General features: G+C 40.9%; 1 protein-coding gene across 1 annotated transcript in view; it reads right to left on the minus strand.

The window, feature by feature from the left end:
• UBE2Q2 (ubiquitin conjugating enzyme E2 Q2) overlaps nt 1-18,103 on the minus strand; it is a 72,113-nt gene that overhangs the window by 13,980 nt on the left and 40,030 nt on the right. Inside the window, exons 6-9 of the mRNA XM_043984009.1 lie at nt 12,684-12,768; nt 9,155-9,215; nt 7,241-7,331; nt 5,708-5,766 (exon numbers count right to left, since the gene is read on the minus strand). Of these exons, the coding sequence (XP_043839944.1) occupies nt 5,708-5,766; nt 7,241-7,331; nt 9,155-9,215; nt 12,684-12,768 (296 nt within the window). The remainder of the gene's footprint in view (nt 1-5,707; nt 5,767-7,240; nt 7,332-9,154; nt 9,216-12,683; nt 12,769-18,103) is intronic.

Below are 18,103 nucleotides of genomic sequence, written 5' to 3' on the forward strand. Positions count from 1 at the left end.
ATCTTACCCATTCAGTATGTTCAATTAGCATTCATTACAGACCTAGTAATGCCATGTGCTGGGGAGATAAAGCCATAAGATGACAGTCTGTGACTATAAGGAGCTTCTAACTTAGCAGGAGAATAAGACAAAGACACACATAAACGTGAGACAAGTTAGAAAATGATGCCAAGGGGAGGAGAGGTCAAGCAGGGTGACTTGCCAGACTCGGGGCATGATGGGTGTTCTGGCTGCAGAGCTGAGAAGGAGGGGCCCGAGCTAAGCCCCTGCTGAAGGACAGAGCTGGGCAGTGAGTGCAGAGACACCAAGGAAGAAGGCAGGATCCAATACAAGGTCACCCAGGAAATCAGTTTAGCTGCAGTGTGAGCATGGTAGGAGAGTAGAGTGAAAAATGGTAGAAACAGTGCCTGAGACAGATTGTCGAGTTCCTTGAAAGACAGACTCACAGCTCGTGAGGTGAGTTTCAGGAGAGTGACTGAAAGGAAATCGCCCAAATATGCTGTTGCTTTAAGGAGCTCACTTTGCCATTCCCCAGAGGACAGCAAAGTGGTTGAAGCTCAGATGGTTCTCCAAAGAGGAATGGTAAACCATGAAAAATTGGAGAAATTGACCCAAATTATGAATAATGAAAAAATGCAAATCAAAGCAACTCTGAGGTTTCAAATCACCTCCAGAAAATTGGCAAAGATGACAAAAGATGGAACCAGGAAATCTGTAAGGGCCTCTGCAAAGGCAGGGACATTAGAAGGTTACTAGTGGAACAATCCTCTTTGACCCACTGTGAGGAATTGAGCCCCAAGATGCTCAATTCTAGAAGGCCAATATACCAAAATATCTGTAGAAACGCTTTTTTAAAGTAACAAAGGACTAAGGAACGGCTATGCAAATTGTGGGACACAAATGTAATGGAGTGTTATGCTACTGCAAAAAGTTGGTAACTATGAATATAGGGAGAATATAGAAGACTTATATGAATTTAAGGGGAAACAAACAGAAAAAAACAACACAAACGGAAACCGAATGTTCTATAATTATGAATGCTTGGCCCCACAGAAGAGTCCTAAGGACACCTCTCCTTCCTTCCCTTCTTTGTAGGATGGAGCATGTACTGGTGAACTTGATGACCACATTGGCAACCACCTTTTCCTCTTGATCTTTGTCACTGTTATTCTTTATTGTAAGATGTTATTTCTAGATGGAGGAGGGATGGGGAGATACTGAGTAATAAAGGTGACTAAAAAAAGATTGCTTCAGGAAAAGCAAAAAGGATTAGATAGAAGGAGAGTCTAGAATGACAAACAGTTGGGAAGCTCTTAAAATACTCTAAGCAAGAGATGTTAAAGGCAAAAAAGCTGGTGGTGGTGATCTCAGTGAAAAGGAGCAGACTGGTGCTGAGGACACTACAGAGGCCACATGACTTGGCATTGGTTGGACACTAGGGTCATTCACCCCAGCAGACGTGTAGGCTGATTAGTCAGCAAGCCCATTTATGAAGTCCTGACTATGTGCCAGGCACCGCGCTAGGCACTGGGGAAACAAGGAAAGGCCCAAGCCCCCAATAGTCCCTGCTCTTCAGGGAGAAAGGCATGCAGATGTTAAGGTGCAGAAGAGATCTGTACAAAGCCAGTGATATTAATCTCACAGGGAAGGCTTTAGCAGTTGGGGAAGCCAGGGACAGACACCGTGAGGTGGGAGCAAGGGGCCAAAGAGCCTCAGACGGCCCAAGCAGAGGCCCAGCAGGCCTGGACACATGACATAGAGAACGGAGTCCAAGGACCTTTAAGGAAGTCAGTGCAGCTGGATCATAGAGTGTGTGAAGGGAAAGAGAGGAGGAGGCAAGTTATGAACAGCTTTAAATGCCAGGGACCTTTATATTGATCTTAAGTGATAGGGAGCCATTGGAGCCCGTGAAACAGAAGAGTGATGTGGCAACTGAGCAGAAGACAGACTGGGGGGGGGGGCGGGAGATGTGAGGAGGGCCCTACTAGGGTGGTAGTGACATGAATGGAGAGAAGAGGACATACACTAAAGATTCTGTGACGGCACAAACGACAATATTTGGCAACAGCTTGGGTATATGTAGGCAGCGAGGTGGTGTCCTAGTGCTTCAGTTCCTCAACGGTAAAGTTGGAGAAAGACATGGCAAACCATTCCAGTGTCTTTGCCAAGAAAACCCCAAATGGGGCCATGAAGAGTTAGACATGACTGAAACAAGTGAACAACAATGGGTATGTGGAATGAGAGTGAGTAGATGCTACCAAAGCTGGGGGTCTCTGTGAATGGAAGATGGTAGGGCCCTCAAGAGTGACAGGGAAATTTCAGAAGGGGGAAACTTCATGAGTTCTGCTTTGGATTCAATGTGAGGTGTCCAAGCAGCAGCTGCAGATGCATGGCTAGCCCAGCAGAGACACTGAGGACTAGTATATAAATTCGGGGATCATTTACCCAGGGACAATCATTGTATCCATGGGAGCCGATGAGATTTCCAAGTAAGAGATGGTCAAGTAAAAAGGGAAGGGTGCCGAGGGCAGATGCTTGGGAAGCACTCACAGCTCTGAATCTGTCCAACTCTATCACAGCCGGTCCACATCACTTCATCTTTCCCAAGGGAGAATGAAATACGTGACTGAATATTTTGTTAAAATCCAGAAAAAGTTGTAGCTACAGCATTCTCCTCATCTACCAAAGAGATCCTATCAAAAAAGGAACAAGACAAGTCTGGTGTGAGCTGTTGCTGATGAAGTAATCATGTTGGCTTTTTGTAGTCACCGCTTGCCTTTCTAAAGGCTCAACAGCCATCTTCGGAATGAATCTTTCCAAAAATCAAAGTCAAGCTCACTGGCTTAGAGTTTGCAGACTATGTCTTTTTAAAAAATTGGTACCTTTGCCTTCCTTTCTCCAGCTTTGTGGTACCGCTCTCCTTTTCTGTGACCTTTGCAACAGTGCAGACAGTCACTGCACAGACCAGGTCTTTCAGTACTGGAGGATGTCGTTCCTCTGGTTTTTTGAATTCTGTTTTGAAGGATGGAGAGTTCTAAGTCCCAACTCTTCAGTGAAACCCTCCTGGATTACCTGCTACCCCTGACCATCAACTCAGTGATTATTTAATTTCCCTAACATACATTTGATAATTAACCATCCTATTGTTCTTGAATAACTTAATACTTACAAGCTCTTTGAGAGTTGGAATTTTGGGGTTTTTTTTACATCTCTGTATGCCCTAAAGTGGCTAACAGCGCATCTCTCACATAACCGGAGTTCAATAAGTATATGTGGATTGGAAAAATTCAATTTCAAAGGACAAATTTTAGAGAACAAGTCACTATTACATTTAATCCTAGTCCTCACTGGAAAGCTAGTGGATAGACAATGCTGAAAAACACTTCCATTATTCCTCTCATTCATTTCCCTCCTCCTAAGATACCTTTATACATATGTCCTATCTTTCTACTAAAAAGCAATTTACCTGAGGGCAAAGACCTACAAAATGAGGGGGTAGGTGTCTATGACTTCCGATGTGTCTTCCAGCTAGGAACCAGGACTCTTTGAGTGTGACTTACTCAGCCACAGTATCTCCCCCAGCACTCAATGCAATGATTTGTGCTTAGTACAAGTTTACTCAAATGCTGAAGTGAATTTTCAGGGAAATGTTGTAGTGAGGCCACTTGGAATGAATCCCTCTTGGCCCTCCTAAGAATGCTGATTGGAAAGCACAGAAGCTTAGGAGGTTCAAGTTTTCTGGAAAAGCAGGGCAGTAGGAGAGCCTAACTCGCCAAAGATTCTGATGGAAGACAGTTTTTCATTCTACTCCGAAGGATGGAAATTTAATGGTCTGGTGATGGGGAAATTGCCTAAAAGAACAAATTGACAGCTTTTTGAAAGTGTCCTGATTAAAACTGTTTTCATTTGTGTTTTTTGTTTGTTTTTGGTTTTTTGGTGGGGCAAACGGGGTTAAGTGACTTGCCCAGGGTCACACAGCTAGTAAGTGTCAAGTGTCTGAGGCCAGATTTGAACTCAGGTACTCCTGACTCCAAGGCCAGTGCTCTATCCACTGCGCCACCTAGCTGCCCTAAAACTGTTTTTAAAAAGTGGCCGGAGGGCTCAGTGCTACCAGCCTGGGCAAGAACGGGCTTTGGTCCAAGGATGCACACCCTGACTTTAAACTTAAAAACCAAACCAGGAGGCTCTGTGCCCTCAAAACGAACAATCGCAGGACTGCAAAACACAGGGAAACATTCTACAGTAAACCTAGTGGTCACTTAAATGAAATATTCTTATGCTATTCCAAGAGTATACAGCACTTTGAATAATCTACATGACATCAGATGGTTGCTTCTTTCATTCCTGCGATGTGTTTGGATGCCTAGATTATACTGTCAAAGAAAGACTGATTGTTTTTGTTTCTTGCGGCTCTCCTGTCTGCCCTATGCAAGAAATATCTCAAACTGGGATCCCATTAGAGCATTGAGGCAGACTGCAGCTATCAGCTATCTAGATTTTAAAAAGCCACACTGCATCTTCTTGCATTAATTATTAAAAGCAGAGGCAGTATTGAAGGGGCTCTTGCACAACCATGTAAAGGTACATTTAGAAAGTCCCCCACACCTCTTAGCTGAGCCTGAGAGTAGATGGCATGCTCAGGTAAGCCCAATGTCCCATTTCCAGACAGTCCAGGCCTCGTCTGACCCCAAAACCAAACTCTACAACACAGTGGGCTCTCCTAGAACCCAGAGATGGGCAAAGGATAGGGAATGTGCCAAACGCCTCTGCAGAAGCGGGTGTAGAAGCGGTTACATGAGGCAGTGAGGAACACACTTAGGAGAGAGTGGCAGGACTCTAGGTACTGGGTGGCCACAGAAGCATCAGGCAGTCTCTACGAGACTTAGTTTCTTTAACTGTGAAATGCTTTCGGAGGCCTGGTAACCTCACATTTGCACACTCCAAATATAAATTGTTAATGCAGTCCTTCAGAAGTCAAGAGCACCACCCCCATAATAGTTTACATTTACACAGTGTTGTTTTCCTTATGGGAACACTGTGAGGTGATGGGCTGCAATTATTATCCCCATTTTATAGTTGGGAAAATTGAGGCTAAAAGAGGTCAACCCAGCTAGGAAACAAGAGAGCAAAGACGAGCATAAACCTTTCAATCCTAAATCCTCTGGTCATTCCACTAATCCACGTTCAAATATTTGTTGAGATTCCTTAAGAATTACATACAGGATTCACAATTCAAATCAAATTTAGTAGATGGAAACAATTCTCCAAAGCCCAATGACTAGCCCTCTAGGTTTCTGAAAACCCTTCCAAAGCATCAACTTAGTCACTAACAGAAGCACCGACTCTAATGAACTTCATGGAACTTCTATCTGCAACCCAGAAAAGCCAAAAACTCTGACCAAACTGCAAAGGCTACATTTATGAATTGATTCAACAACCAGTTCTTGAGATTCATTAAGGTTTGCTTCATCATACCCCAAAGTATTCATCAGGATGAGAAGACTGAGGGAGCCATTCATTCACTTTCAACTTACTCCCCAACTTTTCTACCATGTCACAAAGGAGTGAAAATGTGAAGCCCATTAAGTACACACCTCTCTCTCTCTCTCTCTCTCTCTCTCTCTCTCTCTCTCTCTCTCTCTCTCTCTCTCTCTCCCTCCCTCCCTCCCTCCCTCTGTCTGTCTGTCTGTATGTCTCTCTCACTTACCCTCCTGAGAGGACCGGAGCCACCACTCGAACAAAAGGAGGGTCAAAAGGGAAGTTATCCTAAAAAGGAAATACAAGCAACTTGATTTGGTCTCCATTAGAACACTTAGATTACAATACAGTTTGAAGAAACAGCCACTAAGGGGCTTGAAAAAAAATTAAAAGTTTCAACAAACAACCTTAAAGCTTTGTTAGATTTGCTATTTTCTGGTAAGTAAAGGTCAAACAAAACAATGAATGAATAAAAAATTGAGGCAGACGCTAAACCAGTGAACTCTGAGATGCTAGCACACAAAATGTATCAAGAAGGGAAAATGAGTTTTTTCTCCTCAAATCGATCACTGTTATAAACTACTATTTGTCATCTCTCTCCACCCAAAACCAAAACATTTTGCATTGATTATCTAGGGGTCCTTCTAACTTCAAAGTATATGATTTTAACTCCCAGGTATATGATACAGAACAAAAGAGAAAGGTAGAAAAGCACTGACCAGACATGATGAGTTTGCTTTTAGGTTCACAGAATGCAAGTAGGTAGCCCCTCCCCTCTGGTCAAGGCCATGTTTCATTTTTATAAACTATCCCCAGGAAATTCTCTCTGCAAGGATTTATTAACCTCCCTCCTCCTGATTTTCACTTTACTATACAGAGGTTTCCTTGTGCACTTTTCCCTTCATCTCAGTCTCTTGACACTGGCTGGGGAAATTGAATGGAAAAATTCTAACATAAAATACAACTAATTAACACAAAAAAAGCCAATGGTTAATACAAAGTTTTAAAATAGCCATAATCTTGCTAACAGTTTGAGTAGAGGAGAAAAATCACAAAATGCTGTTTACAAAACAAGCCCCTAATGATGTAATTGTATAAATAATTTGGGTTGGAAAGAGCCAAAGTCCTCATGACTCTGAGAACCATCTGTGGGCTCTGGCCACGTCTGTCAGTTAATAAAGCTCAAGTGAACATACACTGAAAACAAATGACTAACATAGGATCAAGGGCAAAACATCAGTGCCTCTGAAGCTCCAAATGCACGTGGCAGCAGGAGCATGTAAAGACCTATGTCTGAATTCTCTTGCCAATCACTAGCTGCATGTATGATCTTGGTCAAATCAATAACTTTCCTGTGCTTCTTAACTGATAAAACAGGGATAATATGGGAATTCTCAGCTTAACCAGGTCGTTCCGTACTGGAAACAATAAAGTGCTATATAAATGTCAGCTCTTCTGAGTTGGTGAGTAGACTGAATTTAAACAACAGATTAAACTACTAAAAGTCTAATCTTACTGAACAGAAGATAAAGATACATCAGCTGGCAAACCTTTATATCTATACAATAACAACCAAAAGCCTGCATTCCCATAGTGCTTTCCACACAAGCCCTCTATGAGGGTGTGGGGGGTATAAGCATCATTCGCACTTTATGGATGAGGAAACTGAAGCTCAGAACATGGTCTTGTAGCAAAATATCATTATCTCTATTTTGTATCAGAGTGCTGACATCTGATTTGGATTTCAATGAGATTCCCTTACCTTAAAAGAAAAGTTAAGCAAAATGTATTCTACACCTTCTTTTTCTTTTAAGACCTGAAGATCATGATGTAATGCACTGTCAGGATCAACCCTATGGCAAAAAGACAGGAGAGTTCAGGTAAGAGGCAATCAGAGACAGGCAGCTGCCCATCTGATCTGGCTTCCTAAATGATAGTTGTGTGGGCCTCTCTCAGACAAGCAGCCACTGCATAGCCGGGAAGCTCAAGGGCTGCTCTCTGTGATGCTGAGGCAGCTGGGGCCATCAGATCAGCCTCACTGACCATAAAAGGCCAAAGGGCAGTATTTTTCCTGCTTCCATCTGAGTCTTGTCAATCCCTTTGTCTGTATCAGCAACTGGGCTACTGATTACTGGGAGGTTCTCCAATGACGATGAGCCCCATCAAGAATTCAAATGTCTGGGGGCAGCGAGGTGGTACAGTGGATAGAGCACTGGCCCTGGATTCAGGAGGACTTGAGTTCAAATCCAGCCTCAGACACTTGACACTTACTAGCTGTGTGACCCTAGGCAAGCCACTTAACCCCAATTGCCTCACCAGAAAACAAACAAACAAAACAAAAACAAAGAATTCAAATGTCCTTTGTTCCATAAATTTTCTGTACCGAATTTTTACTGTGGCAAAGTAATAGTATTATTAATTCATTGGCTTCCCCTGCCCCAAACGAAGACTCAAACTGAAATAAACAAGCTGAGGATGACTATAATTATAAGGCCAAATTAATTCCATAAAATAACTTGAAACATTTAGCATTTCCTACTAACATTTATCTGGTACTGCCCAAAAGTACATTCAACAGCCAAACATTTTTGAGAAGGGTTGTGCTTCAGCCACAGAAGGGGCCATGACCACAGAGGAAGGTCAATGCTTTGTGTAATCTAAATTTGCATTAAGAGAAGGCAATCCCTACAGCAGTGAAATCCTAGATCTAGCCTCCATCCCCAGAAGTGACTATAACTGCTCCCTGGGGGCTCCAGCTCCTGACTGCACTTTCTTACAGCCTGTATGTTGGCGATCCTACTTAATCTTATTAGAAAGCAGGTGATCCCACCTCTTGGTTTCTTGACTTTGCCCCACCCCCCATCTACTTCCTCAAATGTGAATCTCATCAGGATAGCCCCTTCTCTTTTCCTTCATTTCACACTTTGCTGGGTTAATTCTGAAAAACAAATTATTTTTTGTATTGTAGGAGTCCCAAGTTCCGTATACAGCAGAGTTTTGCTTTTTAGGAGAGGTGCTATAGGGTTATGATGCCTTAAAATGAAATCTGGAAAGCTACAGTGCATAGCATTATCATTTAGTATTCAATTACATGAACACTTAATACACAGCTACTGTGTCCAAAGAGCAGTGAGCCAGACACTGTGAATTATATAAAGCAAGATAAAAACAGTCTACTGCCTTCAGGGAGATTATTGTCCAATAGGAGAATAAGAGCCCTCTAAGTTTTCTGATTTTCACACACAGCACTCCATCTCCTATTCCCAAGTTACCCAGGCCTGGTGTACTCCCTTCTTGCCTTTGCCTCAAAAAATCCCCTCTCCTTCAAGACAAAAATCCAAACACCACCCCTCCACCTTGTATTTATTTTGTATAGATGGATGGATAGACAGATGGAGAGACAGAGAAGACAGACACAGACACAGATTGTATCTCCTCATCGATTGTAAACTTCTTGAGAGTAGATGTTGTTTCGTTTCTTGCATCTGCATCTCTAGCACTCAGGACAATGCCTAGGCACAGGGTGAACATTTTAGTAAATACTTGTTTGGTTACTGGAATGATTAAAAATAAGACATCACAAAGTGACTGGTGAGGTATAAGTGCTTTGTGAAGTCTATGGCAGAGAGAAAGGTTACCATAGACCAGGTATATAAAATCAAACAAAAACACTTACTTGAGAAGTTTAACATGCCACTCATATAAGCTGTCATTTACGAGTTCCACTGAATAAATTCCTGTAGATATATTAAAATAAATTCATTATTCTTCATATGATGAACTATTTCACTTGACAGAAGTTAATATTGTAAAAACATTCATCGACATCTCAAAGACTGCAATTCAAACATGGGTCAGTTACATCTTGCATATTATATCAATTCCAAAATAAAACAGATGATTAGGCAATCTGATTAAGAATAAAAGCATTCTCTAAACCTTAACTTTAAATACTATCAAATGAATAGCAAGTAAATGGAGAAGCAGGATGAGAAAGCATATGAATAAATGGTCATGCTTATTCCTTTATCAGTTTTCTGGCTTTTGGTTTTCAAAACAGATAAAACGATAGTGTTACAGTAAGAAGACACCAAGTACAATTTGATGCCATATTAATTTGTAAACATTTTTATTCCTTATAAAATAGTAATAGAATCGTCTGAGGTATAGGTTCTAAGATCACATCAGTACATTGCAAATCAAGGACACTTAAATATTGATGTCAGGTTTTTTCGAGAATTGGCCTCAAGACCCTAAAATTACAGTTTAAATTCCAAGTTCTTTATAATCAGAAATGGTCCTAACACATGTTATGGTAACAGAAGATCTAGAGTGTCAATGTTAACTGACAGGGAGGATACATGCTTGCTGAGCCACCGTCAGTGATCTCTGAAGGACTACGGGGGAGGTACTGAAGAACTGAAGATGGAAAACGGAGCCCTGATTTTTTTAAAAGGGAAAGAGTATGGAGTCAGGAAATTATAAGGTTAGTAAACATCAATTCCTGGCAAAATCCTAGAGAATATTATTAAAGGGAGATAGTCCCAAAAGATGACTTTCATACTATTGATAATTAGATGAAAAGTAGTTCCAAACTACTAATAAGAAAAACACAAATCTGAGGTCTCACCCATACCCAGAAGATTGTCAAAAATGACAAAAGCTGGAAAGAATTTAAATATGGGGTATCAGAGGAAGGTAGGCATACTAATAAAACTCTTGGTGTACCTACAAATTAGGTCAGCCATTTGGGGAAGTAATTGGGAACTGAACTAAAAAGGGACTAAAATATTATATGCTGTGATCCAGGGACTACACAGTCAGGCATGTACCAAAGAAGATTAAAGACAGAAAGGTCCCATATACACTAAAATATTTACAGCAGCATTTGAATAAGAAACACAATGAAGAACTCAGAGAAACATACAAAGACTTCTATGAACTAATGCAGAATGAGGTAATCATTACCAGGAAAAAAAATAGACGTGACAACAATGTAAATGGAAAAGAACACAAAACTGAAAGTGAGCATAGTAATTAAATTGACCAAGTTTGGCTCTAGCCGAGAGTTGAGAAAAACCTCTCTTCACTGCATAAGTAGAGGACTCTGCTGTAGAATTCTGCAATGTCAGACGCAGGCAAATGGGTTGGTTGGCTTTGCTAAAAGCCAACATTAAAAGGGAACATTTACTGGGTAGGAGATGGATATAGTCAGAAATAAATCTGATGTAATAATAAAAAGCATCCATTTTTAAAAAAAAGAACTACCGTGGCTTTGATCAAACACAGGTCTTGCCAAACTAACTTAATTGTTCCTTTTGACAAGGTTTTTAATTTGGTAGAACATGGAAATTCTGTAGATCAAGTTTACTTATAAATAAGCAAAGTATTTGATAAAGTCTCTTGCGCCACATTTGTGAAAAAGCTGGGGAAATGCGGGCTAGAAGATAGTATGATCAGAGGCATTCAAGACAAGAACCAAAAGAAGAGCCTTTAATGGTTTTATCAGGCCTCCTTCAAGGGAGGTCTCCATTGGAGTGCCACAGGGATCTCTATTTAGCTTTGAGCTATTTAACATTCTTGTCAATCAATATCCAGGACAGAGGCAGAAATGGCCACCTTAAACAAGGCTGAGAGGGGCAGGTATATAGGTGATGAAAGAGGATTTAGAAAAATGTCGAACATTTACATCACACAATGTTGGGTAAAGTTCAAAAGGGATACATGTTAAGTCTTTCAAGAGGATTCAAAAAATTAACTTCACCAGCCCCAAGATGTTGGAGGGCAGAATGAAGCAACAGATAGGCATTAGAAATAGGAAAACTTAACATGAATGGAAGGAAAAACTTCATGATAATTAAAGCAATTCCAAAATAGATGATGCCTCCAGGGTGGTGAGCTCCCTCTCCCTCCCTGGAGGTCTCTCAGGCACAGGTGAAATGACCATTTGTGAGCTATAGAGCAGGGGGGATTCTTCAGGAAGGACTTGGACTACATGATCACTGAAGTCTTGTTCACCTCTGAAATTCAGGGAAAAATAATTCAATTACACAAATGATACTTAAGCTATAAAACACTCGTCTTTGACAGAGCAGTAGGTAAATGCATTTTCTCATGTGAAAAACTAGAACTTCATCTAAATTCTTTATTTAAAAAGTTGCTCAAAAATTTCAAGCCAGATATTTCTCAGTGGTACAGTTTTCTGGACAAGTATTTGTCCAGAAAGTGGGAGGGATAATAAGAAGGATGAAAGGTCTTGTACTTTTCCAAGACAATTTCCATTCTTTGTAAGTAAATCTTTATTAATTTGAAAAACACAAATGGAAGATAATTCAGATGCAAATGCATTTTAAGGTCTCTATAAAACCTCCTGCAGAAAAAGTGATCAGTGAATTTGAAATGCTAACCCCAGAGAGGTGATGGAAAGCTGATCTGATCCTTTGTTGAGCAGGCTTTTTTTTTTTAACAAAAAAGTCACATGATTTACATTTACATTTAGTCACATGGAACTTTATGAATGACATGTTTCAATCATATTTTCACATAACTACAAATTACAGTTGTCTTCTGCTTTCTGATATTTAGTGTTTTTCAGATTTGCTGTCTCTACATTAGAAGCAAAAAATGTCAGAACAGAGTTTCTGATATAGATTCCTAAAAACCTTCATTGGGTAATGTAAAAAAAATGGAAGAATTGTTTTGTAATTGATGACAAGCAGAGAAAAAATGCTAAATTTTCCTAAATGATTGAGTAATATACCAAGATACTCTTCTAAATGATGCGGAAAAGATAAATAAAAACCTGAGATGTCAACTTATTTAGACAAGCACATAAAACAGGAACATGAAGTTAATGAAGTTTAATTGCTTTACTTGCTAGATAATGGGATGATCATTCTTTATACAATAATTTCTCATTCCCCCAAAGAGACAGAGAACAAACTATTTAATCCATGTTAGGATTCATATAGGCCATGGACTGCCAGACCACTGAAACAATATCCATGACAATAAGAGAAGGGTTTAGCCCATACTGCTCAATTACCTTTATTTGCTGGTAAAATATTTAAACTTGGGTCTCAGCCTTAAACACAAATTAATGAAATTGTCTAATCTGTCACACTTGGTTATGACAAATAGCACAGAAGGGCAGTGGGTAAGGAGAAGTGTGGAGAGGCCCAGAAAGGGCATGAGAAGCTCTTTACCTGTTTTATAACTCTGTGATCGATAGATATCCCTGAGCTCTTTCATGAGTCTATCTGAAGCCTGCACTGATCCAGACACTGCACCCTGAAACAGAAAAAGAAAATCAACCTTTTACTGGCACTAGTAATTCTCACTTTAAGGCTGTTAACAAGAATGCAACATAAACATACGTGAAGGTGGAATACATCAGTACTAACAAAGAAGTCAGACATTAAAGCAAATGTCAATAGGCAGATGTCCTTGGGAACAAGGTTAAGTCATTCAATGATTCTGATATCAAGAAAGCAGCCAATATTTGCTGACACGTGATCTACAATTGCCTAGAATTTCACATAGCACAGGTCTGTCCTATATCCTGTCCAAAGGGTTTCACGTGCAGAATTACTGAAAGGGCCTTATTAACACATTCTGAAGCCCAAGGACGGTGTTCAAATGACATTCTAGTGGGGAAAAAACCCCAACCCAAGGCCAGCTGTTTTGTACCAATTCCTCATACTCTGCTTTGTGGCCATCGTAATCCATCCATCATGGCTAGTTCACATATAGGTGGTTAATGTTCTTCTTGGCCATATTTCACCCATGTGGGTACATCCTCCATAAAGACTCCTTGGCTTAGAAGGCCATTGCAGGTCGCTGGGGCCACAGAAAATAAAATCGGAACACAAAATATACACACAAACCCCACTGAGCATGTGCCTGGTGGCCAATCCCCTGCTGACTGGCCGCAAGGCAACCTAGCTGAGATAGCCTTTGCAAGGCCAACCTAGAGTCCATCACAAGGCCCATACTTGAAGATTTACAAATACGAGCAGAGGCTGCCAGAGGATTCTCACACAACGCCCTGGGACAGTCCTGGTCACCTCCATGCCCAGTGAGCCTTGGCAAAAGAATGCTGGGGGAGGACAGCTATGCTCATTATCACCCAAACTCAAATACTACCAGAACACATAGGAGTTGCTCACTTTATTTTCTGATCAAAGAGGTTCTTTCCACTTGAAAAAGATATACACTACATGCTACCACCTTGGCAGAAAGAAAAGATACAAATTACAACCCATCTTAGATCTGAATCTGAACCAGGGAAACTTCAGTGATTCTTATAATCAGCCAGGGACAGTGAAAAAAGGGTTTGCTGAATACACTAACATTCTGAATGAAAGACTCAAGAGGATATATCCAACTTTAAAAAGTCAACTATTTCCAAGTGCCCAACACCCAAACACACACATACACACACACACACACAATGTAGTAAGTATTCATAATCCTTTGGAACACATCTGTCCAGTTTTCTGTTGGGCCAACCACTACTTTGCTTAACTATATCTACATCCGTGTGTATGTGTAGATGTATGCATATGCACATTTTTAGAAAAACACTCATTTCTCCTAAGGGATATTTAAAATTCAGACTTTTCATAATTTGAACTCTTTTCTCCCAAATAAGTGAGCTTTCCCCTGCATTAAAATATGCTTACTGTTGGTGCAATCTGTTGTCCAAAAAATATCTAAGGCGAGTAACAATTTGGAGGTTACCTGATCTGATGCCCTCATTTTGTAACATCAGGACGATCTAACCAAGAGAACATACGTGGGGGCAGCTAGGTGGTGCAGTGGATAAAGTACAAGCCTTGGATTCAGGAGGACCTGAGTTCAAATCCGGCTACAGACACTTGATGCTTATGAGATGTGTGACCCTGGACAAGTCACTTAACCCGCACTGCCCCGCAAAAAAAATAAAATAAAATAAGAAGAAGATGGCAGAGGAAAGACAGTGAGCTCTCCAACTCATGAAATGATTGCTCCAAAAAACCATCCAAATAATGCCATAGGAAAATGCCTGGAGCAGCAAAACCCACAGAAGAATGTGCTGAAATTATCTTCCAACTGAGAATGGCTTGGAAGGTCAGACGGAGGGAGCTGCTGTGCTGATACAGGAGTCGAGCCCAACCCCACAGTCACCCTGACAGAGATACAGTCTCAGGAAGTCCTCACCAGAGAAGGAGACCCCCAGAGCCCCTGAATCAGCTGAAGCACCAGTGTCGTCTGGAACTAAGCTCACAGTCTGGTGAGTGGGCAGCCCTGGGCAGGGGGGAAACTACAGGGGTCTCTGCTGGTGCTGAGGCAGAACTTGGGTTTTTCACCCCTGCAGGGAACCAGGAGGTAGGCTTGAGTAGCAGCGGCCCAGGTAGGGGAGGGGCACAGGCTCGTCAGAGCTGACAACCACAACACACAAAGCTGTCTGATTAGCAAGTTGGTCTGGGGTCATCTACAGACCAGGGAACAGGCCAGGCAAGTGAAGAACCTGATCCTCCTTAAATCATAACACCTGGGACTTCTGAAGCTTGGGATACTGCGGCCTCGAAAATGTGCCCCACTTTAAAGAGCTAAAAGTCAAGTCAAAGAAAGGCAAGATGAGCCGACAGAGAAAGGTGAGGACCATAGAAAGTTTCTTCAGTAACAAGGAAGATCAAGGTGCACCCTCAGAGGAAGATGTCAACATCAGGGCCCCTATATCTAAAGCTTCCAAGAAAAATATGAATTGGTCTCAGGCCATAGAGGTGCTCAAAAAGGACTTTGAAGATAAAGTTAGAGAGGTAGAGGAAAAAATGGAAAGAGAAATGAGGGTGATGCAGGAAAGACATGAGAAAAAAGTCAACAGCTTGAAAAGCCAAATGGAAAAGCTCTCCGATGAAAATAATTGCCTAAGAATTAGGATTGAACAAATGGAAGCCAGTGACTTTATGAGAAACCAAGGCACAATAAAGCAAATCCAAATGAATAAAAAAAATAGAGGGCAATGTGAAATATCTCCTTGGAAAAACTGCTAACCTGGAAAATAGGTCCAGGAGAGATAATTTGAAAATTATTGGTCCACCTGAAAATCATGATCAAGGAAAGAGCTTAGACATCATTTTCTAAGATATTCTCAGGGAAAACTGCCCTGAAATTCTAGAAGAAGCAGCTAAAATAGAAATTGGAAGAATCCACCGATCACCTCCAGAAAGAGATACCAAAAGGAAAACTCCTAGGAATATTATAGCCAAATTCCAGAGCTCTCAGGTCAAGGAAAAATTTTGCAAGCTGCCAAAAAGAAAGAATTCAAGTACTGTGGAGCCCCAGTCAGGATAGCACAAGATGTAGCAGCTTCTACATTAAAGGACTGGAGGGCATGGAATATGATATTCCAGAGGGCAAAGGAATTGGGATTACAACCAAGAATCACCTACCCAGGAAAACTGACCATAATCTTTCAGAGGAAAAAATGGGACTTTAATGAAGAAAGAGCACTTTCAGGTATTCATGATGAAAAGACCCGAACTGAATGGCAAATTTGACTTTCAAATACAAGACCCTAGAGAACCATAAAAAATTGGAGTTGGGGGACATACCTGGGGTCATGCAGTGGGTGACTGTCTTGTGTCTGAGGCCAGGTTTTGGCTGGGATCCCCCTGGGTCCAAGGTGGATGCTTTGTCCACTGTGTCACCTAGCTACCCCATGATGACATATTTAGGGCTAAATTGAGGGGTGAGGGGAATGCACTGGGGGAGGGGGAAGGGCAGAGGTGAAATCCTACATGAAAGAAAAAGGAAAAGGCTTATGGAGTGGGGGAAGAGATGGGTGAGGAGCAGGGCAGTAAATGAAAGGGAGGGAGATTGAAGCATACTATTTTTACTTTTGTTGTTGCTTTTTTGTTATTGTTCTTGTTTATTCCTTCTTGAGTTTTTTCTTTGCTTTTGTTCTGATTAATGTGAAAATATGTTTAACAAGACTGCAATGTATAACCTATATTAAGTTGCTTACTGGCTTCAGGAGCAGGAAGGGAAGGGAGGATGGGAGAAAAATGTGGAACTCAAAAAATATCATTGCCTGTAATTGAGAAAAATTGAAATAAAAAAAGTCCAAATCCATCTCCCACACTCACCCAACCTTTTTATGCATCTGCTTCTTTATCTATAAAATGGGACTACCTGCGGTACCTGCTTCACCAAGCTGGGAGGGTCAAACAAGACACTGCAGAGAATGCATTAAAATGTGTTCTCTACAGACTCCAGCACTATAAAAATGTAGGCTATTCTACTCTTCTAAGTCAAATCCTCCTCTTACTCTCTCTAGCAAAAAGCACTGAGATCCTTCTTCCTCTGCAATTGCCCTGGCTCTACTTACACTGTGCAAAGAAGTCAAACAATGCTCCCAGTCTGTCCTTTACAAGCTTCCTTTCTTTTCTCAGCAACAATCACTGTGTCTTCATCACTTCAAACTGGTTTCATCCCATCCTATGCTCTATGCAATGCTTTATGGAAAGGGATACATTGATTAACCTGGCTTCTGGCTACCTGACAGTCAAATTCAGTCATTTGAAACATGGCCATGGCCATGAAGTATCTCTTTGGGTAAGTGTTGCCCAAAGCCAAGGAATCAATTTCTAGTGAAAAGATACTAAGTGCAAGGTTTCTCTCAACTCCCTCCCCATGTTGGTCAAAACAATTTTGTGAATTCAACTGAGAGCAAATCAGAGAAGCTGATCCTCTACCTGACTGAAGTCTTCTTCTTGAGCTTAAACAAAACTTTTCAGTGATTTCTTAACAGCCTTTAATTAAGTTAGTAAATGACACCTGTAAAAAGTGAACTGTATCTGTTTCTATCCTAGTCTATGATAGTTAAGCAAATGAACCCCTTGTGCTTATGGAAGGTTAGATGGTAATTTTTCAAGGAAAAGGTGAACATAATTCGCTATTGGAAATGGATATTCGAAGTGCTTTTCCTAAGCCATCCCAGTCACTACATCTCAAATACCAGTCTCTACATGCAGCCTGTTCATTTAGAGCGCTGGCTTCCAAGTCAATATGATTTTAGTGTCAAATTCCTAGGCATGGATGCAAATCAAGAAATTTCAGACATTTCCATTCCCATAAATTAATTTTTCTTATTTCCTTAGAAATCAATTTATACAATAAGTAAATTTACACATATATCAATTATATATTTTCAGTGAAAGAAAAAAGTAAGAGAGTCTAGTTTGTGTGTTGTTTCAACTGAACAAAGAAGGAATTTATCCGGTCAATTCTTTTAAAGCAAATTTGTTTTTAAAAAAAGGCTGAAACCTTCCTGAAAATGAAGTTGGCATGGTACCTCACATCAGAAATCATTGCAAAACTGCTTTTCTCCTGTCTTCCCAAACACTGTTTGGATCACTTATCGGCTCTTCTAGAGCCAAGGTATTTATATGCAAAGGAAAAAACTGATCAATAGTTAAGGTAAACTCTGTCTTTGTTAATCAAGAAAGAAGCAGTTAAGAATTCTAAAACTGGAGATTGGGGTTCCAGGACGCTACAATTCCACTGCTTTTTGGCATGAGCGCAAGCCTTGGTGCTCAGAGCCCCGGCTAGTGGCTAGACTCTCCCTCTCCTTTACTCA

The sequence above is a fragment of the Dromiciops gliroides genome, chromosome 2, assembly GCF_019393635.1.
Source record: "Dromiciops gliroides isolate mDroGli1 chromosome 2, mDroGli1.pri, whole genome shotgun sequence".
NCBI classification, from domain to species: domain Eukaryota; kingdom Metazoa; phylum Chordata; class Mammalia; order Microbiotheria; family Microbiotheriidae; genus Dromiciops; species Dromiciops gliroides.